Here is a 24,266-nt window from a genome sequence, read left to right on the forward strand (position 1 = left end):
AACGTTCCGGAATACAATTGTTCCGGCTGGAACCAAACCAGATAAATGCCGATTTCCTTGACGGCATTTTCCCTTGCAGTATTATTTTGATTTATGGTTTCTGCATCAATAACAGGGTCCTTGGCTTTGAGGCCTGGGAAGGAGCCCTTGTTGGGGGTTAAGACCACCAAAATGAACTGCCTCAATTTTTATGGTTAACCCAATTGAAAAGGGTCATGTTCTTTCTGACTGTCATACTGTAGAGGTTCAGGCTCTGAGAAGCAAACCAGAATTAAACGGTGGGATCTCAAGTTGATGCATTCTAGTTCTTAAGCTCCTGAAATATTTTAAAGTACAAGAACGCTTGCTGCTATGGCAGAGGATCCTGGTTTGCTTCTCAGCACCCACATGGCAGCTAGCAGTTCTGTAACTATAGTTCTAGGAGATCTAATGCCATCTTCTAGCTTGTGCTTGTACAAGCACATAGTGAGACAACGCATACATACATACACATAAAAATAAGTCTTTAAAAAATGTCACAAAGGAGATCTGCAGAACTCACACCGTGCCTTTGCGCTTTCCTTTAGCGATGACATCAAAATCCTACTGTAGTGTGCCCTCCCCCAAGCTCTGACCCCAGAGGAAAAAATCACACACACTGCAAAGATCATGGTTGTCTGTGGCATTTATTTTTCTGGTTAGAAACGCAATACACGAAGAGCATTGATTTGGTGAGAATGCTTTGAGCCCTGGCTCTGTCACATGCCACCTGCAGGATTTAGGCCAGTCACTTCTCAGAACTGCCACTTTCCCACGTGGGAAACTGGAGCTCCCTCCAAAGATGGCAGTGCAGACCAAGGAACTGAGGAAGTACTTGGTAAACTGGAAAGTGCTGATAAATGGAAGGGTTAGTATTACCACCCTCAGCTGAGGTAGCACCAGAGTCCGAGCTTCCGCCCCTCCCCCGGCTCCTAATCACAAACACAATGCAGGGCCACTGACAGCCCTGGTTGGATGGGTGTGGGGAAGGGGATCACACCATCTTCTCAAGACTGGCCAGCTGGGGTCTCCTTGACCTGGTCCCTCCAGAATCGGGCATCTGCTGTGGCCAGCTGGGTAAGGACCGCCTCCAATTCAGGCCCGTCTTCTGGAAAACGCTCACAGAAGGAGCGGATGAGACCGGCAGCTGAGGCCTCGTACTCTACAAGCTGTACTTCTGCGCCTGAGAGGAGATGGAGAGAAAACAGCAGCACCAAAAGATGTGACTAGGGAGGCAGAATCGTCATTTCGGAGTCATAGGGGCAGCGGGTCCTGACTGAGCTCGGTGGCACAAACTGTTCAACGTTTAGGTTAGTTATCTAATACAGGCATTAGAATAACCCGTGAGGAAGGCTGAACTACTGGAACAGACTTAAATGAACTGCTATTTTCTTTCATCCTTCCCTTAAGTCAAGTCTGGCATGGTAGTGCACACCATAACCCCAGCACTCAAGGGGCTGAGGAAGGAAGATCATTAAACTTAAAGCTAGTCTAATAGTCTCAACTAAACCAAACCACCAAACCCCAACGAGCACTAACAAAAATGATAACAGTGCCACGTCAGGGGCTGGAGAGAGAGAGCTCAGGGATTAAGAGTCCTTGTTGCTCTTGCAAAGGACCCAGGCTGCTCTCAGCTTGGCCTCCAGAGCCCACAGGGTGACTCACAATCATCCAGTCCCGGGAGATGCAGTGGCCTCCGGGGTACTGCACACACATGGTGCACATATATGCAAGCGAAGCACACATAAAACAAACCTAAAGTCAATTTTTAAAGTGCTATATGAGATGACACAATTACAGTCCTTGCCTTTTGAGACTCAGTCCAGTAACTGCTTCACGTCTCGACCACGGCATGTTTCCCAGCCGTTCTAAGCCTCAGTGCTTTACAGGTAAAGTGGGGAACGAACGCAGCACCTCTTCCCTAAAGGTGTGGTGATTACGTATGCTGGAACACCAGCTGGGTGCTCAGTGAATGCTAGCGTCGCTGAGCATCCTACCTGGGAGATGCGCCTGTCTCAGTTCTGGTGGCGAGCATCCCCTTTCTCACTCTCCACTGCTCTACCTCTGCACTGTGTGGTGTGTGGCATGTGACATGTAGCTCTGAGGTATACAGTAGCTAAGAGTGCAGGCTTCAGGCTAGCAAGGCCCAAGTCCAAGTCCTGACTCTGCACCCCCTTAGCTGTGGGGCCTGAGGCAAATGTGATACATCTGTGCATGAGTATTTTAGTTCACAGTGAAAACTTCATTGGGCTTTGGGAGTTAATCCTTGAAAAGATTTTTTTTTTTCCCAGTACTGGGGATGGAACCTAGGACCTTATATGGCAGTGCAGAACACACTGTCAGTGAGCTACAATTCCAGCCTAGTGTGAAAATATTTCACCCAGTACCTGGGACCTCCAAGTCCTCCACCACCACCATCACCATCACTACCAACTACCAAAGTGTTGGGGGTAGAACCCAGGGCCTACAACATCGTGGGCAAAAGCTCTAGCACAGGCCTTGCTCTAACTCACTACTACCTTTGAAAGATCCAACCTGCTCCTCAGGTCTGGTTTAAACACCACCACTTCCTCCCAAGAACTTTTCTGGAAATTCTAAAGACATAGATAGGATCTTTATCCAAGTGTTCAAAGCACTATTAGTATCCTTCAAACATTCATTGATGTTTTCCTTGGGTGATCAATATCTCCAAGTATTCTCATTCCTAATGGGCTCTGAACGGTTTCAGGAAATGGCTGGATCCCACCTATGGCTCCATCCCTCAGTGGCCTCCCCTGGACTGAGAGATAAGAGACTGAAGGGGTTACTTTGTGCTGAGCGGCTGGAGACAGCATGTCTCAAGAAGGTGCCATTTAACAGGGACCTGACCAGCAAGAAGAACCAGACAGGCACAGATCTGAGGGGCATCATGCCAAGCGGTGGGAACAGCATGTACAAAGGCTATCAAGTAGGGTGGACTCAGTGTACTGGAGAAAGAAGGGCACACAAGGTACCAGCACCGTGCAGTCAGGGTCAGGGATTCTAGAAACGGAGATGTCACTTGAGAAGGGGGGACGACTGAGGACATCTCCATCCTGAATGTTGATTCCAATTCTCTTAGGTCCTACTTGACCTGTACAGTCCTAGCTCACTGCCTGACTTTACCTCCTGCTAGGACCTTCCAGATCCTCCAGGCCTTGGCCTGTCCTCCACAAGCTCCCACTCTGTTAGCCTCCCTGAGACCTCTTGCTGCTGTTTGACAACCAGTATCCATGTGTATGAGATGGAAAATGCCAAGATTCTGGGCTCAAGGCCCGTCAGGAAGAACATGGTGGAGAGGGAGCCATCCCTGAACCAGGTGAGTCATCCGTTCTCTGGAAAGACCCCAGGGAGCTTCACCAATGACGACAACATCTGTTACCTTCAAGGCGAGTGTTGGGCTGAACAATGAGCTTCCGGGATTCTTTGCGCAGCAGTACTGTGTCCCTGAGGGTGAGGAAGCACTCCGGGGGTGCATCAGTGACCACAGCATACCCCTCATACAGGGCCCGTCCTGCAACCACATCCCCGGTGGACTTCAGCACCTGTAAGGGGGAGGAATGAAGTGCCTAGGGCAGGCACTCACCTTGCATCCATAACACTCGGCCAGGGACCATGGCCAGGTGCTCTGGATAGGATGTGCTATGATTTGTCTTCTAAAAAATTTCAGTGCTAAATCTTAATGACCTTGCTGGGTATATGGCACACACCTATAATCCCAGATCTTGGAAGGTAGAGACAGGAAGACCAAGAGTTTAAAGTCACCCTGGGCATCATAGGGAGTACAGTCTGAGCTACATAAAACTGTCTCCAAAACAAACATCCTAGATGGCTAACACCCTCCACCCCCTTCTATAGACAGAACTCACTATGTAGACTATGCCAGACTTGAGTTCACCAAAGAACCGCCTGCTTGTTTTCTTCATGTTGAGATTACAGGTACGAGGCAGATTGTCTGACACTAGTTTTCTAGGTTGGGCTTTGAGGTTGAAGAGATAGCTCAGTGTGTAAGAACGAGAAGCCTGAGTTCAAATCCCCAGCATCCATGTAAACAGCTGGGCAATGACGCAGGGGCCTGTAATCTCAGTGCTGGGGGTAAGGGAGACAGGAGCATTCCTAGGACTTGCTGGCTGCCATCCTTGCTTCAGGTAGAGTAAGGGACCCTGTTTCAGGGGAACATGGCAGAGAGCAATGGAGCAGGACACACCCACATGTGTGTCACACATATACCACACTCATACACATACACACACACACACATATACACCACACTCATACACATACACACACATATACACCAAATTCATACACATACACACATACACACACATACACATACATACACACACCAAAAGTTAATTTAAATGAAAAATAATGGGGTGGGGCTTTTAAAAGCGTTCAGGCTCCTCCTTTGTGGGTGGGATTAAGGCCATGTGATGGCGGCTGTGGAAGCAAAGCCATTACTTTGTCTCCTCATAGTCTCCCCATGCTCTTGAGCGTCATTCTATCAGACTTCCTCACTCTCATGGACACTGCTCAGTTCTTTTAACCCTTCTCTCAGCAAGCTTCAGATACAGCTCAGTGGTATAGTACTTGCCTAGTAAGACTAAAGTCTGAAGTTCAATTCTCTAGTCTTGCCCCCCAATATTTCTTTCTACTCAGTGTTTTATTTCTGCTCTTCGGTTAGATCTATCACCCTTCCTTCCTATGAGCCCTCCTCTGTTTATCCCACTGGATCTAGTTTGCTTAAGAAAATCTACTTAGCTCGGATCACCTCTTGGTGACATGTTCATCAAGCCAACAGGCCAGACCTGGGTAACTCGAGCTGTGGAGTTAGTGCCAAGGGAGGCAGCAGTATCAGGAGTGACTCGGGCAGGCACAGTCTACTGGAATGGGTTCTAGTACCCTCAGTGGATAACAAAATCTGAATGTTCAAGTCTCTAATCCAAAATGCTGTGCTATATGTGGTTAACCTCCATACATCTTCTGGTATAGTACATTTTAAAGCACATTGAGATTTCTTACAAACTTTAAAGATTTATTTGTATGTATGTGTTTGGTGTGTGCAGAGAAAGCTGGGGAATCCTGCTCTACCACCCACCACTGTAGCTCCTTGAAACAGGGTCTCTCACTAGACCTGCAGCTGGGCTAGCAGCCAGCAAGCTCAATGATCCTATCTCTGCCCCTCACAGTACTAGGGTTACTGGTGTATGCAACCAGGGCTGACTTTTTACATAGGTTCTGGGGATTTGAACTCAGGCCCTTATGCTTGTGCGGTAAGTACATTTACCCACTGAGCCATATCTTCAGCCCTACCTCTTTTGCTTTTGAGACAGAACCTATATAGGCCACGCAGGTTGGTCTCAAACTGTGAAGGATGACACTTAACTCCTGACTTTCCAGCCTCTACTCCTGAGTGCTCGGATCACAGGTACGAGCCAACACTTTTGTACAGTGCTGAGGACGCGACCCAGGGCTTCACATACACTAGGCAAGCAACCAACTGCGCTATAGCCCCGCCCCTTAGGTTACCTATCATACCCGAGACAATGCAATGCTATGTAATTAGTTCTTATTCCGTTCTGTTTAGGGAAAGGTAAGAAAAATATTGTGGATGTCCAAGTACATATGAGATGATTCTCTTGAATATATTTTTGTGTGTGCATTTGGTTGAATTTATGGATGTGGAACTAACTGGTGAATACAGAAATTGGAATACAAGCTGAGCGGTTGGTGGCGTACACCTTTAATCCCAGCATTCAGGAAGCAGAGGCAGGTGGATCTCTGTGAGTTTAAGGTCACCCTGGTCTACAAGAGCCAGTTTCAGGACAGCCAAGGCTACAGAGAAACCCTGTTTTGAAAAAAAAAAAAAAATCAGACTACAGGAATAACAGGAAGCAGGAAGTCCCTGGGCAAAATGAAGAGTCCATGCCATGCCTGAATGTGGGGCACTCAGCTCTGGCCAGGTAGTCACACAGGCACTGAAGCCACTGTCGCCAGGCCTCCCGAGAAGTCATAAATACAGTTCATGCCTAGCCTTTGTCAAGACCAGTAGGAGTAAACATGGCTGATACAAACACAGCTGCATCAGAGACGACTTCACATTGTTTCTGTGAAACAATGCGGAGCCTGAACATACGCTGCCAGATCCCCGGACAGACCCATCCGGGTCACTCGTGACGGCAACACCTTTATCCCGTCACTAGGGAGAAAAAAGGGCAGTCTGGGGCCAGCCAGGGCTACACAGCGGCTCAGTCTCTAGAAGGGGCTGGTTTCAGTCTTGCCTAGGAGCTGATGGATTTGATACCTACACCTAACAGCTCCTTCTTTTTGCCGTTTGCAGCAAAAATCTTCAGTTGTAAAGACGGTACAGTGAGCTCCCAGAAGCTGTCACCACGGCTTTCTCTCCTCGCCAGCTTCATAACTGGCCCATTGTTACTAACTAGATTCCAGTCCCACCTAGGTCTCACTAGCGCTGCCAACAATGCCCCTTCCTACCTAGGACCCACCAAAGACACTGTTTTCCATCTAGTGGCTTCTATCCTAATTGATTTTATGGTGCTGAAGGAATGAAACCCAGGTCTCACATATATTAAGCGCATATGCTACCTCCAGTCCCTAATTTAATTTTAACTTTACAAGCATGTGCTTTAGCTGGGTATAGTGATACACACCTATAATATAATCTCACATTTGGGAGGCAGAAGCAGAAGGATGACACAAGTTCAAGGCTAGCCTGGTCCACATAGTGAGTTCAAGGCTAGCCTGGTCCACATAGTGAGTTCTAGGCCACTCAGGGATACACACCTATGACCCTGACCCAAAAAAATTAAAAAAGAAAAAAAAAATGAAAACAAAAACTAAAATCAACGAAAAGGCAGGTGGGGTAGCTCGGCAGATGAACACAATTTTCACAGAAGCCCAATGACTTCAGTTTGGCCCCTGAAAGTCTAGATAAAAGCACAAGAGAATCAACTTCACAAATCATCTCTGCCCTCCACACACACACACTGTAGCTCATGCACAACTCCTCAATATCACACACAAATTTTTTGTTTATTTTTGTTTTTCAAGACAGGTCTCACTGTGAAGCATTGGATGTCCTGGAACAACTCATTCTGTAGCCCAGGCTGGCCTTGAACTCACAGAGATCTGCCTGCCTCTGCCTCCCACATACACACAAAATTTTAAAAACAAAATCACCCCAAACTCCCATGCTTTATGGGAAGATTCTTTAGACCCTTCCTGAAAACAGATGGGTATACAGAGAAACTTTGATCCCAGTTCAATGACTCATAACTCTACGATTCATGAAATGTAAATTGCTGAAAATATTCAATATGTTCTTATTCTTGTAGAAAGTACCATACCATAAAGATGAGTTTCTCAGGGGCTGGAGAGATGGGTCAGTAGTTAAGAGCACTGGCTTCTCTTCCAGAGGACCCGAGTTCGATTCCCAGAACCCACATGCTGGCTCACAACTGTTGTAGAATATTATTTTAAGATGTGTTACATTTGTTTATGCTGTGGAACATTTGTTTAATGATGCAAAGATGTATTGCATTCTTTTATGTTGCATTTGTTTAACTCTGTGAAGCTGTGATTCTTTGCCTAAAATGCCTGACGGCCTAATAAAGAGCTGAATGGTCAGAAGCAAGGCACGAGAAAGAATAGGTGGGGCTGTCAGGCAGATAGAATAAATAGGAGGAATCTGGGAAGAGAGATCTAGGAGCGAAAGAAGGAGGAAGACTACAGGGGTCAGTCACCCAGCTACACAGCAAGCCACGGGGTAAGAAGTACAGAAATGTGCATAGGATAAAGAGAAAAGCAAAAGGCAGATGGGATAATTTAAATTAAGAAAAGCTGGCTAGCCAGGTGGTGTGTCGTACACCTTTAGTCCCAGCACTCAGGAGGCAGAGACAGGCAGATCTCTGTGAATTCAAGGCCAGCCTGGTCTACAGAGCAAGTTCCAGGATAGGCTCCAAAGCTCAGAGAAACCCTGTCTCAAAAAAAGAAGAAAAAAAAAAAAGATGGCTAAAAATAAGACAAGCTAAGGCCAAGCATTTATAAGAATAAGCCTCTGTAAGTCGGGCGGTGGTGGCGCACGCCTTTAATCCCAGCACGGGAGGCAGAGGCAGGCGGATCTCTGTGAGTTCGAGACCAGCCTGGTCTACAAGCGCTAGCTCCAAGACAGGCTCTAAAACTGCAGAGAAACCCTGTCTCAAAAAAAAAAAAAAAAAAAAAAAGAATAAGCCTCTGTGTATTTATTTGGGAACTGGGTGGCAGGCCCCCAAAAGAGTCAAAGAGTAAAAATAACCAACTGCAGCCAGGCAGTGGTGACATACACTTTTAATCCCAGCACTCAGGAGGCAGAGGCAGGCGCATCTATGTGAGTTCAAGACCAGCCTGGTCTACGGAGCTAATTCCAGGACAAGCTCCAAAGCTACACAGAGAAACCCTGTCTTGAAAAACCAAACAAACAAACAAAAAACCCAACTGCACACAACTGTTTATAATTCCAGTTCCAGGGGAATCAATGCCCCCTTCTGGCCTCTACAAGCATCTGGCCTTTCCTTCCCAATCGTGCTCACCATCACACCCAGCAGCGTTACCACCATACAGCTCTCTGCCGTGATCTGAAGACATCCTGTTGTACTCATGAATGAATGTCTACACTCCTTCATGATCATGAGAAACTGCTCATAGCTTATTCTCAGTCACGAGAAAAACTTGCTGGATGAAGGGACCGGCCAGGAGGTTAAGAGGTATTGACAGGATGGAAGGGAGGGATGGAGAAGAGGCTGGAGGTGATCAAGGTAAGACTTTCACTTACCTGGAGTCTCCGCAGGAACCGCTCCAAAGCAGGTTTGCCCACAGACCGGATCTTGCTGCGGTCCAGGTGGACACGGGCATCCGGGCGCCCATCAGAGCCTGTGGTGGGTGTGACGGTAACAAGTCCTTCACCAGCCTCCAGCAAAACCCTCAGGATCACGAACCGGGCCTGCATGTGGGCCTGCCAAGGCCGAGGGAAAGAGGTCACGTGTAGCCCGTCTGGAGCTGGATGCAAAGCTTGTTAACGTGATCAATAAAGCTGTCAGTTGTCACTGCCCAGGTAGTCCTTCTTTACCTTTCTGCCCACTCCTCTCCCCTCAACTTCTTCCTTTCTTCCCCCAGCCTGTTCACTGGGGCAGGCTGCAAGAGCAGAACCTGGTGCCCTATGCCCCCTCACTCCCTGCCACAGCTCTTAATGCTCCAGACAGCAGTCAGTCCTGGGGTCCTCTCACTACAAAGACTCTGAGGACTCTCTCTTTCTCAATCTTTGTTTTTGTTTTGTTCAAGACAGGGTTTCTCTGTGTAGCTTTGGCTGTGCTCCATCTGTAGACCAGGTTGGCCTCAAACTCACTGAGATCCACCTGACTCTGCCTCCCAAGTGCTGGGATTAAAGGCATGCGCCACCACTGGCTGGCTCTTTCCCAATGTGTTTTTGTGCTCAACAATGGAACCAAGTAGACACCGTTATCCCCACTTCTACACATGACGAGACATTGAGGCCCAGAGAGGTAAAGTGACTGGTTCAAGGTCACACAGCTGCTAAAGGAACAGTAAGGAGTCAGACCTCAGTCCTGACTCCAAACACGTTTTCTTTTATGTGTGTATGTATGTGCACACACATAATTTTCTTTGTATTTTTCTCTTTTTTAAAAAAAAACTTGCTTCATTTTGCTTTTATATGTATGGGTGTTTTGCTTACATGTATGTGTACCACATGTGTGCAGTATCTGTGGAATCCAGGAAATGCTGGATTCCTTGGAACTGGAGTTACAGATAATTCTTTTTTTTTTTTTTGGTTTTTCGAGACAGGGTTTCTCTGTGGCTTTGGCGCCTGTCCTGGAACTAGCTCTTGTAGACCAGGCTGGTCTCGAACTCACAGAGATCCGCCTGCCTCTGCCTCCCGAGTGCTGGGATTAAAGGCGTGCGCCACCACCGCCCGGCTTACAGATAATTCTTATCTGCCATGTAGGTGCTGGGAATTGAACCCAGGTCCTCTGGAAGAGCAGCCAGTGCCCTTAACCACTAAGCCATATCTCCAGCCCTCTTTCCCTTTTTGTGATAGGGGTCTTGCTATGCCGCCCAGGCATCTCAGGAATTTCTGGGTTCAGGTAAACCTCCTGTCCGATTCCCCCAGTAGCTGCAAGGTTTACGGTGTATACCTTGGATGACATACACTGCCTCCGCAAACCATTTTTATTTCATTTTGTTAAAAAAAATAAAAAGAGCCCGCAATCTGGCTTGATGCCAAGCAAGCCTGAGAACTCAAGTTTGACTCCCAGGACTCACACTGGAAGGAGAGAACTATCTCTGTACACAAATAATAAATTAAAAAATTAAATCACCGTTGATTACCATAGTTTCAAACTACATGTTGATCAGGTGTGGTGGCAAAGGGAGGTGGCTCTCTGAGTTCAAGGCCAGTCTGCTCTACAGAGAGACTTCCAGGACAGCCAGGGTTACACAGAGAAACCCTGTCTTGAAAAACACAAAACAAAAAAAACAACAACAAAGCCATTTGTTGTCACTGAGTAGCCGAGTCTAGTGGCTAAGAAGGAAGATTGCAAGAATTTGGATCCTGACTCTTTCCAGCAAGTGATGCGGCTTGCCCCACCAACAGTAGAGTCTGGGGTTACAGTTCCTTGCATTTGTCCCATCCCTGCACCCAGAATCCTGACTGTGGCCACATGGCAAGCTCCCTCTCTATCTTGAAGGTGGCTCCTCGCCAGTCCCACCTGTCGCCAGTTGGCTGCCTCTGGAGTGTAGAACTCCAAAGCCAACAGCCCAGCCCGAACCATGTTGAGCCAGTTCACGTAGATTACGTCTTCTGCATCAGCTCCCTCAAAGCCAAAGATCCTGGTGGATGGGGGGACAGGGATGATCCAATTAGCCCTATGCTCCAACACCTGCAGAGCTGCCCAGTCTGGGGACTCGGCCACCACCCCTCCAGCCCACTGTTCCTACTCCAGCACTTGGGGGTTGAGGCAGAGGTAGAGGCCCACACTCTCGGCCCGGCACTCTTCGTAGCTGGAGGCAATGGTGCTGAATTTGCTATCCCATGTCTCTCCACTTCGGTACCAGCTCTGAATCTAGAAGGAGGACCCAGGAGTCAGGCCCCGCCTGTGTCCCCTCACCCCGCAGCCTGGCTTCATAGATGATCTCCTCACCTGCTCCCCAGTCTCTGGGTTGGTCACTGTATCCTGGTCAAAGTTGAACGCACCTTTCTCATCCTGTAGAAGAAGGGTCATGAATGTGGGGTGGGCTAGGGGACGGTGTCCCTGGGCAGAATCTAAGTGGCTCAGAAAGATAAGGAAAGGAACAGTCAGGCAGAACCACGAGTACATTGTTACCCTAATGCCTGTGACTCTCAGCTCTGTGGTGCCAACAACCTCGTCAGGTCCCTCAGCACTAGAGGAGCCACCTACTCACTTCACTGTACAGAGGGGGAAACAGGAGGGACAAGGGAGGGACCATCTGAAATTGTCTGTGAACCTAGACTCTCCAGACCTGTGTAAGAGATACCCCGATGGGTAGGCCAAAGAGCCTGTCTGCTTCTCCCCATATGTGATGGCCCCAACGCTCATGCTGCCAGCATAACCCTCCCCACCCTGCCATACACCAAGTGTCATTCATATATCACACATTTAATCCTCACAGTCACCTCCTGGGGAAGGCTCTATCATCATCACACATCACAAGTGGGATACAGGCTCAGAGACCAAGAGTCCCCAAATGGAATGGGGCGGCAGAACCTCTCTGCCTCCAAATACTCATCCATGTTTGCTAAAATCCTACTGTGCCAGGGCCACACTTCACCTTCTCTTTCCCTTCACATTAGTTCATGTGATGGTGTCAGAAACCCCATTATACAGATGGGTCCACTGAGGCCCAACCAGAAGAAAAGTATTTAAGAACATGGCCTGAGTAAGGACTGGACGGGACACCAGGCTTGGCTGCTGCCCCTTCAGCAGCTCTCTATTCTCGATTTACCAGGTCCAGCACCAGCACTCCCTCATCTAAGGACGCAGCCCCACCAATGGGAACAGGCCCAACGCAGAACCCTGACCTCACTGTGGTCCTTACCCTCCCCTGCTTGTTTAGCTATGTGGCTCCATACTGGGAACCCACGAGTTTCCTTAGCCTGCTGGAGAGACTACCACCCTTTCTGTGTTCCTCAAGTGCAAGCCAAGGGCTCCAGGCACTGTGGCCAATGGGGAAAGAGAAGAGCTCCGGGAAGACAGCTCCTTAAGTAGGAAACACTTGGCTTGACCCTGTCCCCAACAGCGCCAGGATCCCAGATGACTGAATGGGTAAAGAGGGCTCTCCAAGACAGTTCAGCTGGTGGCTGTTGACCAGGAGTGCCTACTGGGCTCAGGCTAGGGAAGCTCCCCTTGAAGGTATGACTCAGGCGCCCCTAGATAGAGACCAGGAAGGGCCGGGCTCTGCTGCTACCGTGCAAAGCTGTCTCACTCTGCACCACGAGCCTGGACTTTCCCAGATACTGAAGGGAGCCACGTTGCCCTAGAAATGAAGTCATGGTGGGACAGGTCAAGCGGCCCCTGCTGGCCCTGCTTACCTGCACAAAGAGCTTGCCGCTGCCATGGCCCAACAGCTCGTGCAGCCCCACCTGCACATCAAAGGATGGCCCCTTCCAGCGGATATACAGGTCCTATCGAGACAAGGACCCCACGGATCACCATTTCCCTGTGGGCTCATGGCATAGCAGCCTTCTCAGCAAGGTTGAGGCCCATGTGGGGAATGCGCTTTCTGGAAGCCACACTTAATCCATTCCACACACGTGGAGCAGCCCATCGCAACCTCACAAGGACCCAGGAGGAGGGACTGCCTCCACGGTGTGAAGGAATGGAAGCTCCCCTGTGACAAACTGTCACGTGGCAGGCAAGTGGCTAAGCCAGGACCAAAGCTGGACTCTGACCTTACCACAGCGTTGGTCCATATGCCTTCCCAGACTCAATATAGCCAGGTACAGTCTGGCCCCAAGCCTCAGGCAACCAGTGCCTACCTTGTCCTCTTCCTCCAAGAACGTGAGTTTCTCCCGCTTCGTGGCATAGGCCACAGCCAACACATTCCCAAGAGACACATTCTTAAAGCCTTCTGTCTGTCTCAGGTCGTCATCTAGAAGATAAGGAAGAGAGGGAAGGGCAGAGGTCAAGGGGAGCTGACAGAAGCAGGAGGGGCAAAGGGGAGGAATATATGGGGACTTCCTTGAATTGGGAGGATAGGAAGGGAGCTTACAGTTGGGGATGTTGATGCCGGCAGGGATACCAGAGCCAGCAAAGGTGAGGACATCCAGGGACGTGAAGTCAGGGGTGAGGAACTTGTCCTTTTCAAAAGCAGGAGGCCAGGGTAGCTCCTTCAGCAGCTGCTCAGCACTTGCCACCAGCCGCTCGAACTTGGCACTCATGGCTTTGTTCACCATGGCTACGAAACCTGTTGGGAGGTGGGGCTGTGGTTTGGCAGCATCCTGGGATCCCACTGCACCCTACCCAGTTTCTCAGCCAGCTATGCTGGCTGCTGGAGACCACAGGTCCCAGGCAGGAAAGCTGCAGGCATGAGAATTCCTTCATGTTCCTATGACCTCAGCCTGAGCCTCCTATATACTGCTGGGACTTTCCTCTTTCCTGCCAGACTAATCCCTGGCTTTAGCAATTCATTGTTCAGCCTCTCTATACAGAATGGGGAGAAAGAGAGTAGGCAAAGACCAGTCTGAATCCTCCAGCAATGACCTGCCTGTGGGACGGGGACCGAGGCAGTCTGCCATCAGCTGGGGACAATGGCTCCATCAACCTCACACAAGAGGCACATCCACTCTTAACTGTTGGGCATATCAGTACACAAAAGACTTCATGATGCTCAGAGGTCTGATTACTTGACACCCACAGATCAGATGGGCAAATGCAGGGTAAGAAATCATGTCTGTCTGTCTGTCTGTCTACCGAGAGCCTTGCCAGGTCAGGCACAAAAGGCAGCACAGCCAAATGATTCAGTCAGGGTAACTGGACTCAGCCATCACTATGGTAAAAGCCTCATGTGATGGCTCAGTGAGAAAATACAGGCTAACTTTGTACTACACAATGCCGGGACATTGCAAGTAAACTGGCCCAGGGCTACTGTTTTACTTCCAGGAGGGAAGGACAGAACCCTCGAGGGAGTTCCACCCAACACCCCCGTTCCATGAGAAGTTACCTTCAAATTCTCCTCGGGAGCCAAAGGGGTCACGGTAGCTCTCAATGAAGCCAATGTAACTAGAGAAGAGAAGGGGGAGATGGAGGAGATCTGGCAGAAGCCATGAAGGGGGAGCAAAGGCTGTCACCGCACCTCTCTACAATGGGGCCTTTGTCCTGGATCCAGAAGCGGGAGCCCCTCTTATGGGCCTCAATGGAGCCCTGGGTGAAGCTCTCCACGTACTGGGCCAGCATCTGCTCCTGGTGGCTGTTGGCCGCATATGTCTAGGGGTAAAAAGAGCTCTGGTAGGCCTTGGACCACCCACCTTTGCTGCCTAGAGGGGTTGGAAGTAGTCCCCTCAGGCCCCAGCTAGACCTACCCTGGCTTTCTCCAAGTGTTCTACCACCTTCTGGAGGATGGGGGCATAGTCCCCCCGGGTGACCCGGAAATGGCTTCCCTGGAACTCATAGCTCTTCAGCTTGGAAGTCAATTCAGAGTCGAGAGCAGGGTCTAAAGAATGAGGAAACACTCAGGGAAAAGGCCAGTATAGCACACCCAGCAGGCTTTTCACTCTGGCCCACTAAGAACTTCAAAGTCTCCCCACTGCCAACAGAAATGAGGATCAATTCCCTTCTTCAAACATACTATGTTTGGGGCTAGGGATGCGGCTCAACTGATAGGGTGCTTGCGTGGTATGCACAAAGCTCTGGGTTTGATACCTGGCACTGCTTAGGCAAGAAGCACATCTGTAGTCCTGGCTTTTGGGAGGTGGAGACAGGAGCATCGCATTGAGTTTAGACCAGCCTGAGCTAGCGTGGGGCTTGTTCTCAAAAAGCACAGTGGCCAGAGTACCTGGCTCAGGTACAGGTTCCAACCATCAAGCCTGATGACTTGAGCTTAATCCCTAGGTTCTCCACATGGTGAGAGGACAGAATCAACCTTTGTGGATCGTCCTCTGACTTCTATTCCAGGATATGTGTACACACGTTAAGTGTGAAAAAGATAAAAGAAACTGCAAAACAGCCAGACATGGTACTGCATACCTGCAACACCATCATTTGGGAAGTAGACACAGGAAAATAAGGAATTCAAGGTCATCTCAGGTACACAGTAAATTTAGGGTACCCTAAAGACTACAGAAGTCTCTACCTCAAAAAAACAAAACCCCCACAATACTCCCTACATACACACCCCAAGAGTTATGCTGAGCACAGCAGTGCACACCTGTAATCCCATCAGGCTAGCCTGAACTACAAAGTTAGACTCTGTCCTAGAAAAATAATAACAGGACTAGAGATGGCTCAGGCGTTAAGAGTCCATATTGCTCTTGCAGGATAGTGATGGTGCATGCCTTTGATTGCAGCACTGGGGAGCCAGGGGCAGGCAGATCTGAGTTCAAGGCCAGCCTGGTCTACAGAGCAAGTTCTAGGATAGCCAGAGCTACACAGAGAAACCCTGTCTTGAAAAACAAACAAACGAACAAGAGTATATATATTGCTCTTGCAGAAGGCCCAGGTTCAGCTCCAGCACCCATATCAGCACCTCACAGTCATCTATCTGTAACTCCAGTTCCACGGGAGCTGACACCACCCTCTCCTGGCCTCCTCAAGCACCTACACATATGTAGTGCACAGAAACTCACACAGGCACACACATTATAAACATAAAAAGAAATATTCAAAAAGAAAAAAAGAAAGAAATCTTTGAAAAAAATAAAAGGCCAGTTTTTCAGTACTTGGAATAGAATCCAGGGCCTGGAGCATGCTAGGCCAGAGCTCTACCCACAATCCACATTCCTAGCCCCAAAGCCACTCTTGGTCACTGTCCTGCCCTACAACCTGTGCCATCCACCTCCAGCCGCGGGATGAGGAGGGGCTGGCTGGGTAAAGATGAGCTGGGCTAGAAGCTGTTCTGAGCAGGAAGTAGGCAACACACTGTATGAAGATGTGGTGATGGGATGCAGGAATCAGAAGCTGGAGAACGAGACTGAAGCAGATGCTGGAGGCTGGGGATGTGGATGGGTAAAAAACAGCTACGGAGGGCAGCACAGAGGCCTAAATATATTTGCTCTCCTTGCTTTGTTAACAGGTCCCCACTGCTGCCACTCCCTGACCGAGGATATGCTGATCCTGCTCTGGGGTGGGCTTGAGACCTGGTAGAGCCAATCAGAGCCCTGTCCCTGATTGTCCACCTGCATTAATATAGGGCTTCAGAAAGATTGAGAGCCACTTTTCTGCTGTATGAAGAAACAACTGGGACCAAAGGACTCTCTGTGCTGGAGGAGCTGGGCTGACATCAGACATTAGGGCCCGAGCGCACCTGTGCTCAGTACTGAAGCCAGTCGCACCTCATAATGGGACTTCCCTTCCTGGTCGACCACCTTGAAGAGCCGTGTGTTGTACGCACTGAGGTTCTGGAAAAAACCAGAGGAGGGTTTGAGGAATAGTGAGGTCAGGGAGACTGGAGGGAATGGAGGAGCGGCCATTCCATGGACAACAGTGTGGCAAAGTAGGGGCTTCTCTGAGGGATCTTCCCAAGCCTACAAGAGAAGGCAGGCCGGCCAGCCAGGGAAGACCGTCATGCTGTGCTTCACACAGTAAATGCTCACTTAAAAAGAATACTGAACAGTGCACGCCTTTAATCCCAGCATTCAGGAGGCAGAGGCAGGCAGATCGCCTTGTTCAAGGCCAGCCTGGTCTGCAGAGTGAGACCTTGCTTGCCTCAAAAAACTAAACTAAAATAATATACTGGGACTGAGAGACGGCTCAGCAGTTACAAGTGCTTACTGCATTGCTTTTGCAGAGTTTCCAGGTGTGGTTCCCAGCACCTACATGGTGGCTCATAACCGTCTCTAACTCCAGTCCCAGGATAGCCAAGGGCTCCTGAATAGAGGTGGCACACATTACATACATTCAGGTGTGCACACACATACACACACAATAAAACAAGCAGATTTTTTTCTCATTAAACACACACACACACACACACACAGAGAGAGAGAGAGAGAGAGAGAGAGAGAGAGAGAGAGAGAGAGAGAGAGAGAGGGCTCCACACATGTGCCACAGTGCTTATGTGGAGGTCTCAGAATAATTTCAGGAATTAGTCCTCTCCTTCCACCATCTAGACAGCAGAGGAACAAACTCATGTCACTGGGCTCTCTGGCAAGCACCTTCACCCACTGAGCCATTCACCGGCCCTATGAACGGTAACTTTCACTAAGCACCAACTCGACTCTGTGAGGCACAGAGCCACCTCAGCTACTTCTTAGCTATGTGCGATGGAATTGGGAAACATCAACATAGCTGGCAAGGGGCTGAGGGACACAGGTCCCAGGAGCCCCAACTTGGAAGTGTGGGAATGGCCGGGGTAGATGCATCCTGGTATGTGTGTAACATCTTTGTCTTCCTGATTGACGTAGGCTTACCTCACACACAAAGATTCCTTCAGTTTTTTACACCTCAAGGACTCCAAACAGGCGCCCCTGGTGAAGGGGCAGGGACAAGGGGCCCCATCAAACTAGTGTCCCAAATTGCCAATTCCCAAACCTGAGAGTCCAGAAAGTCCTGGGCCAGCTTAGCATCTTCCATGGTACAATTCCCAGAGAAATAGGTGGTGATTCCCTGTGGGGGAAGAGACGGTGGGGAAAAAAGGGTGAGTGGGTAGACACTTGGGCGGAGTTACTGAGGGCACAGGTGGGGCCCTATATGGCAGCTGATGGCTTCCTTGCTAGGCTCTCTACATCCCCTCCCAGCACCTCTACCCTGTCCCTCTAAGTCCAGGGAAAGAGTTGTAAAATGGATTATCAGCTTGGGACATTTTTTGTTTCTTTTCCCTGTGAGACGCAGGGTCTTACTATGCAGGCCACATTGGCCTCACACTCACAACCGTCCTGCCTCAGCCTCCTGAGTGCTGGGATTACAGGTTTGTGCCACCATGCCTAACTCAGTTTTTCCTCTTGCTCCACCCCCACCCATCCTCGCTAGCTGGCCCATCCCTAAGGCTTACTATACCCTCTTCCCAAGCAGCCCTAGCAATCCCTAGAGGCAGGGACCCTGGAGCCCCTACATCATTCCCTCCTAGACTCCTTTCTCTCAGTTCTTTTCTCCTTCCCTCTTCGTGCACCCACATCCTGGCAGGACAGACCTGGAAGAACATTCTGGAAACATTCCATACAGTTCTTTTCTCATTACAGATGACAAGCAAGCCTGTAGTGCCAAGTGGCTTCAGCTAGAGAGCAGAGGAAGAGCATCCCGCCTCCCATCAGCTACCCTTCCACACGTACCAAGCAGCCTCAAGGATGCCCTCCAGTCTACCAGGCTCTTGGATGGTGAGACTCACCTCATTCCCCAGCCCTAGGTGTCGAAGTCTTGGCTCCAGGGAGAACATAAGCTCCCCACAGATCTGCCAGAGTTCCCTAACTTCTGGCTGCTGCTGAGCAGCCTTACTGCCCAGGATCACATGTTCCAACTTTTCCTGCAAGGAAACAGGAAGTCATTGGCCTGGCCACATGTCCTCCAAACCTCCAGGACCTCCCTCTACTTGACCCTAAGACTCCAGAGTATAGCCCAGGGAGCAGCAGCAGCAGCAAACCCCGAGAAGAGCTGAGCCTCAGGTACCACAGACTGGCTCAGTCAGACATTGTATTGAACATCAGCAGACCACTGATACAGGCATTCACATCTGAGGAACACCAGTGCATGGGCTCCGCCTACTCCCAGTGACGACCAGCGGGCACATAACAGTTCCCATTTACGCACCTGCCCTTGACTGACTCTTAGATCAGCAGTCTGAAAAGGTTGTACTTTTCCTTCGTGTGTGTGTCTGCAGCACTTGGGGATGCTGAGTGACACCCATGTCACAGTGTCCCATTGACAGTGTTATGGCTTGAGTCTTTACCTTTGGCTCTAACCAGGGCCCCTTTTTCATTCTCCAACCACAGCCCACCACTGCCACTCTCTCCAACTCACCTTAGGCAGGTTAGGAACAAACTTGGTGTCACCAAAGGACTTATAGTTGCCCATGTTGGAGTAGACCCCTGCAGCATAGACCAGGAATGCCTGGGGAGTGGAGACATAGTGTCAAACACCTGAGAAGCACCAGTCCCTTTTGCTTTCAGGGAGACGTCAGCCTAAGACCAGAACAGCAGGGCCCACCAGTGTGGAGGAGGCTGGGGAATCTCAGGGCAGAGCCCTGATCCCAGGAGGCACCAGTCTGGCCCAAGCTGTTGTCACAGATCAATTTTCACACCCACCCCACTGTGTCACCAAACTGGTTTCAGCAGTGACCAGCTACCTCAAACACCTGGTGAGAGCAGAAACCTGCCTCCTACAGCTCCGAGGGTAGGCATGTAAGCTGGCTAGGCCGGTCAGAGAATCACCCTCTCTTGCTATAGGCTGGACTACATCACCAGGCCTAGATGTTCTAGTACCGGAATGGTGAGAAAACACTGAGACATGAAGATCCCATCTCAAGATAGTACTGAACAACTGAATCCAACCACACCTGAAGCCTCATCCAGCCCTGGCCCTTGCGAACTAATGACTCTCTTGCTTTTCACTATTTATTTATGTATTTATTTATGTATTTATTTATTTAGAGGCAGGGTTTCTCTGTGTACCCCTGGCTGTTCTGGAACTCACTCTGTAGACCAGGCTGGCCTAGAATTCAGAGATCTGCCTGCCTCTGCCTCCTGAGTGCTGGAATGAAGGCGTGCGTCACCACTGCCCAGCTATGCTTTTTTTAAACTACTTTCTGTTGAGTCTCTGCTACTTCCGGACAGAAGAACCCCACTGGAAACAGCTGACACTGGGTGGTACTTCCCACTTACAAGCATTCCCACAGACATTAGCTCTTTTACACGGCAGATCAGGGCCCAAAGACAGGAAGCTATTAGCCAAAGTTCAAAAGAGGTAAAGAACCTTGGCTCAGAGGTAAACGATCTGATCCTTTTCTTCTCCTTATAGAAAACCAGATTTTGTCTCATATGCTCATAACATGTTTAAAAGATATTTTATTTGAGGTCTGTCTCACTATGTACCCCTGACTGGTCTAGAATTCAATATGTAGATCAGGCTGGCCTTGAACTAAGAGATCCACCTAAGTGTTGAGATTAAAGGTGTGCACCACCACACATAGAAGATAATTTAACAGAATCAGATCATTATAAAAGTACCGAGCCTTCAACCCAGCATTTCCATTTCTAGAAACAGCTCCCACTCACACACCTGGGCAGGAAGAGCACTGAGAGGCACTGCTTGCAAGAAAAAGAGGAAATCATCTGAAGTGTCCAGCATAAAAACAAACAAACAAAAAACCCAAAAAAACAAAACTAGTCGGGCAGTAGTAGTACCTGCCTTTAATCCCAGCACTTGGGAGGAGACAGGTAGATTTCTGTGAGTTCAAGGCCAACCTGATCTACAGAGTGAGTTCCAGCACAGCCAGGGCTATACAGAGAAACCCTGTCTTGAAAAACAAAAAACAAAACAAAACAAACAAAAAAGCAAAACAAAATGAAAACCTAATCTGATTTCAGTGTACACTGCTGTAGAATGCTTCACAGCCAATAAAAACGAATGGATTAATATATAATCCATGGACGTTCTCCAGGACACAGAGATCTACAAAAAGGGAAGTATACAGAACACTGAGAACACGATGTAAAAGGTTACCCAGGCCTGGGGGGACGGCTCAATGAGTAAAAGCATTTGCTGTGCAAACATGAGGACTGAGTTTGAACACCCAGCACTCACATAAAAGAGTCAGGCATGACCATGCACACATGTGACCTCAGCCCTCAAAAGGTGGGTGTGTCTGCAGGCTAACCTGGGAGCTTTATAGTCATCAGCCCAGACATAACAACAAGCATCGGGTTCATTATGGACCCTGTTTGGGGGCTGGAGAGATGACTCAGTAATTAAAAGCGGACCAAGTTCAGTTCCCAGCACATGTATAAGGTGGATCCAATGCCTCTTGCTTCTGTGGGTACTTATAACTCAACACACACACACACACATACACATACACACACAAATTAAATAAATCTTTGTAAAAGAGATAGAGAAATCCTGTTTTTTTTTTTTTTTTTTGGTTTTTCGAGACAGGGTTTCTCTGCAGCTTTAGAGCCTGTCCTGGAGCTAGCTCTTGTAGACCAGGCTGGTCTCGAACTTCCAGGGATCCGCCTGCCTCTGCCTCCCGAGTGCTGGGATTAAAGGCGTGCGCCACCACCGCCCAGCTGAGAAATCCTGTTTCATGGGAGTAACTTTCTATATGTTCCATACCTGCACATATGCACACAAGACTGTCATTTTACATTTTAAAAAAGTAACTTAAATAAATATGCACATACAAGTATCAGTATCCAACGCACCAACACGGAATGGAAAAGGATTAGCCACAGAAGCAACCTCTGGAGAGACAATGAGCATATGTGACTTTTGTGCTTTAGATGTTTCTGAACCACTGTAATGCACTAAGAATTAGTGTGTTATTTGGCTAATACATCTACAGACAAGTAGGGGACAAACAGAACATCCTCCCCAGGAGCCTCACTATGCAGAAGGGTAACTCAAACTTCCTGATTTCTACCCGGGCTGCCTTTCTGTCCTCTCAATATCAGCTGTGAATTCCTTTGTACAATCACTGCAGACTGCTGAGAACTATGGTTCCTAGGCTGGTCTCAACCTCACAACAATCTTCCCACCTCAGCCTCTAGAGTCTTGGAATTAATGGCGTGTGCTACTAAGCCTGGCTTGGCTTCCTCTTGAACCAGGCACTGTTCTAAGTAGGTCAGCACAATACATGTGCATAGCATGTGCATAGCCATGTGCATAGTATGTACAGACCATGCGCATATTCTACAGACAACAAGTCTGAGGCTCCAGGTAGGTGTGCATGTGAGCGTGCATGAGTGTGTGCATTTCAGCCCGCAACCATTAGTCTAATCCTCTGTCTAGCTGGAGAGAGAGATCTGTGCCCCTTGGTTCCAGTCCTTCACACCCTTCTAGAAGCCCCTCAAAAACCCAGGCTTGCCTGTGAGAACTGACCTGGTACTCTTCTTCAGTAAGGCCCTCAGCCAGCGCATGTTGGCGCAGTTGATTAGGGTCCTGAGCACGGAAGAGGCGGCTAAGCAGGGCATAGATGTAGGGGGCTTCAGGGGAGGTTTGGAGCAGCACAGCCAGGCCTCCATACCAAGCAGCCCTGGACAGGTGATGGGCATAGAGGCGCTCTGTGGGTGACAGCAGGCGGAAGGCCTCACGGCAGTCCAGGCTAGACACGCCGATGTCATTGGGCAGGATGTACTGGGTATCTGCCATGGGCCCTGCAAGGACACATCACAACCATCTCAGAGAACACACCATCTTCACATCTGAACTCTCATGAGTTAACTTCTTCCACCCAAAAGCCCAGGAGGCCTTTCACCTGATAAACTGAAATTCAAAGACTCAAATATTTAGTGGGCCCATTTGGGCCTGTGGCCTCTCAGACTTAAAGTCTGAATCCAACTACCTCATATTACAGATGGGGAAACTGAGGCTCAAAGATAACAAGACTTTTTCCTAATGATACAGAGGAGGAATCGGCAGGAAAACCCGTCATTGCTAGACTCCCAGCTAGGCCACTCCTGGTGGAACCTCCACCCTCTCAGGTATCCTAGCCTCTTGGTCCAGAACTCAAAATCTCCAGCCCATCACCGCTGACAAAGGCCAGGTGTCTGGCTTCCTATCCACCCCTGTTCCAATCTGCTCCAGCAAAGAGATCTAAAATCCAAGCCAGCCACTTCACTTTCCTGCTCCTCTCTTTCCTCCTCTATAAAACTGATTATGAAGATGTCACCAAGCTCAACAGCTGGGTATGCAAATTAGAAGAGGCCACCTCCAGGACAGAAATGTAACTCAGTTGGTAGTGTTTGCCTAGCACTAACCAGGCCCTGGGTAGGAGTCCAAGGCCAGGCTGGGGTACATGAAACCCTGTCAAAAACAAGAAAATCGGGGCTGGAGAGAAGGCTCAGAGGTTAAGAGCACTGACTGCTCTTCCAGAGGTCCTGAGTTCGATTCCCAGCAACCACATGGTGGCTCACAACCATCTGTCATGAGATCTGGTGCCCTCTTCTGGCCTGAGGGCATACATGGAGGCTGAACACTGTACATATTAGTAAATAAATAAATCTTTAAAAAAAAAAAAACAAGAAAATCAAAAAGAGTAGTAATGTTTCTTGCATGCTTTTCCTTCCCAGAATCTGCCCCAAAGCTCCTCTCTTTTCTTCAGCCCTTCATTATCCTGCTTTCTTCTGTTGCTACGCCTGGGAAGCTGTACAACGTCACAACCCATTTTCCAGATAGACACTGACACTTGGAAAACAAGCAACTTATCCAAAGCTTTGCAGCCCAGATGGGACCCACGGAATTCCCAACATACCACATTCTCCACGCCCCGCCCCCGACTAAGCACGCGTTTCCACCCTCCCCGTTCCCCATTCGCGCAGCCCCGCCCCAACTACCCAGTCGAAGGGGCTCGGAAAGGGGTGTTAACTCTTTACTGCCCGGAAACCCTTCTTGGCCCGAAACCAGGGGTAGATTTAGAAGAGGCACTGAAGGATGGACAGAAGGAAGATGATCTTGCGCGCACAGCCCGGCCACGCTCTGATCCCCTGAAGATGATACACCGTGACCCCAAAACCAGGGCGCCGCACCTCACCTGCTGCAGCTGCTCCGTTCGCAAACTCACTTCCTGCTTCCGGCTCCCCCTCCCCATTCATTGGGATTTTTACAAGCCCCGCCCCCACCGACCAATTGTCTGGCCCCTAGGATCAGATGGGCGGCGACTCCAGCCAGTACACGAGCCGAAGACAGAACCTCCCTCATCTACTCCCCGCCCCCGGCCGCTATGGGTGGTGCTTGCTTAGAAGGGCCCTGAGGCCTTGGCCTTTTGTCCCCTGGCCACGCTCGCGCGGAGGAGTGGCGAATTGGGGAAGTGGTTTGGTGTCTCGGTAACCCACG

At 49.3% G+C, this 24,266-nt stretch overlaps 1 protein-coding gene across 2 annotated transcripts; it reads right to left on the bottom strand.

Moving 5' to 3' along the window:
• Positions 1–646: 646 nt before the first annotated feature.
• Dpp3 (dipeptidyl peptidase 3) lies at positions 647–24,006 on the bottom strand. 2 transcript variants are annotated; one of them, XM_038340669.1, is made up of 18 exons: positions 23,965–24,006; positions 22,314–22,588; positions 19,239–19,328; positions 18,610–18,744; positions 17,817–17,891; positions 16,591–16,684; positions 14,651–14,781; positions 14,425–14,555; positions 14,293–14,351; positions 13,342–13,536; positions 13,109–13,221; positions 12,662–12,754; positions 11,253–11,315; positions 11,050–11,174; positions 10,821–10,941; positions 8,870–9,049; positions 3,419–3,581; positions 647–1,201 (listed from the first exon to the last, which is right to left on the bottom strand). In XM_038340669.1, exons 2-18 carry the CDS (start codon positions 22,581–22,583, stop codon positions 1,026–1,028), a joined length of 2,214 nt encoding a protein of 737 aa, XP_038196597.1. In that variant the 5' UTR covers positions 22,584–22,588; positions 23,965–24,006; the 3' UTR covers positions 647–1,025. The 2 variants fall into 2 exon arrangements, with proteins under 2 accessions (XP_038196597.1, XP_038196605.1); XM_038340677.1 differs by having other exon boundaries at positions 23,960–23,985.
• Positions 24,007–24,266: the final 260 nt, after the last annotated feature.

The sequence above is a fragment of the Arvicola amphibius genome, chromosome 1, assembly GCF_903992535.2.
Source record: "Arvicola amphibius chromosome 1, mArvAmp1.2, whole genome shotgun sequence".
Taxonomy (NCBI): domain Eukaryota; kingdom Metazoa; phylum Chordata; class Mammalia; order Rodentia; family Cricetidae; genus Arvicola; species Arvicola amphibius.

Coding starts and splice junctions, on each gene's coding strand:
- Dpp3 (XM_038340669.1), bottom strand. CDS start 22,583: ATGGCAGATACCCAGTACATCCTGCCCAATGACATCGGCGTGTCTAGC. Junction 3,582..8,869: donor GGTTCCTGCGGAGACTCCAG/GTAAGTGAAAGT, acceptor TCCCCCTTACAG/GTGCTGAAGTCCACCGGGGA. Junction 1,202..3,418: donor GCCCAACACTCGCCTTGAAG/GTAACAGATGTT, acceptor ATCTCCTCTCAG/GCGCAGAAGTACAGCTTGTA.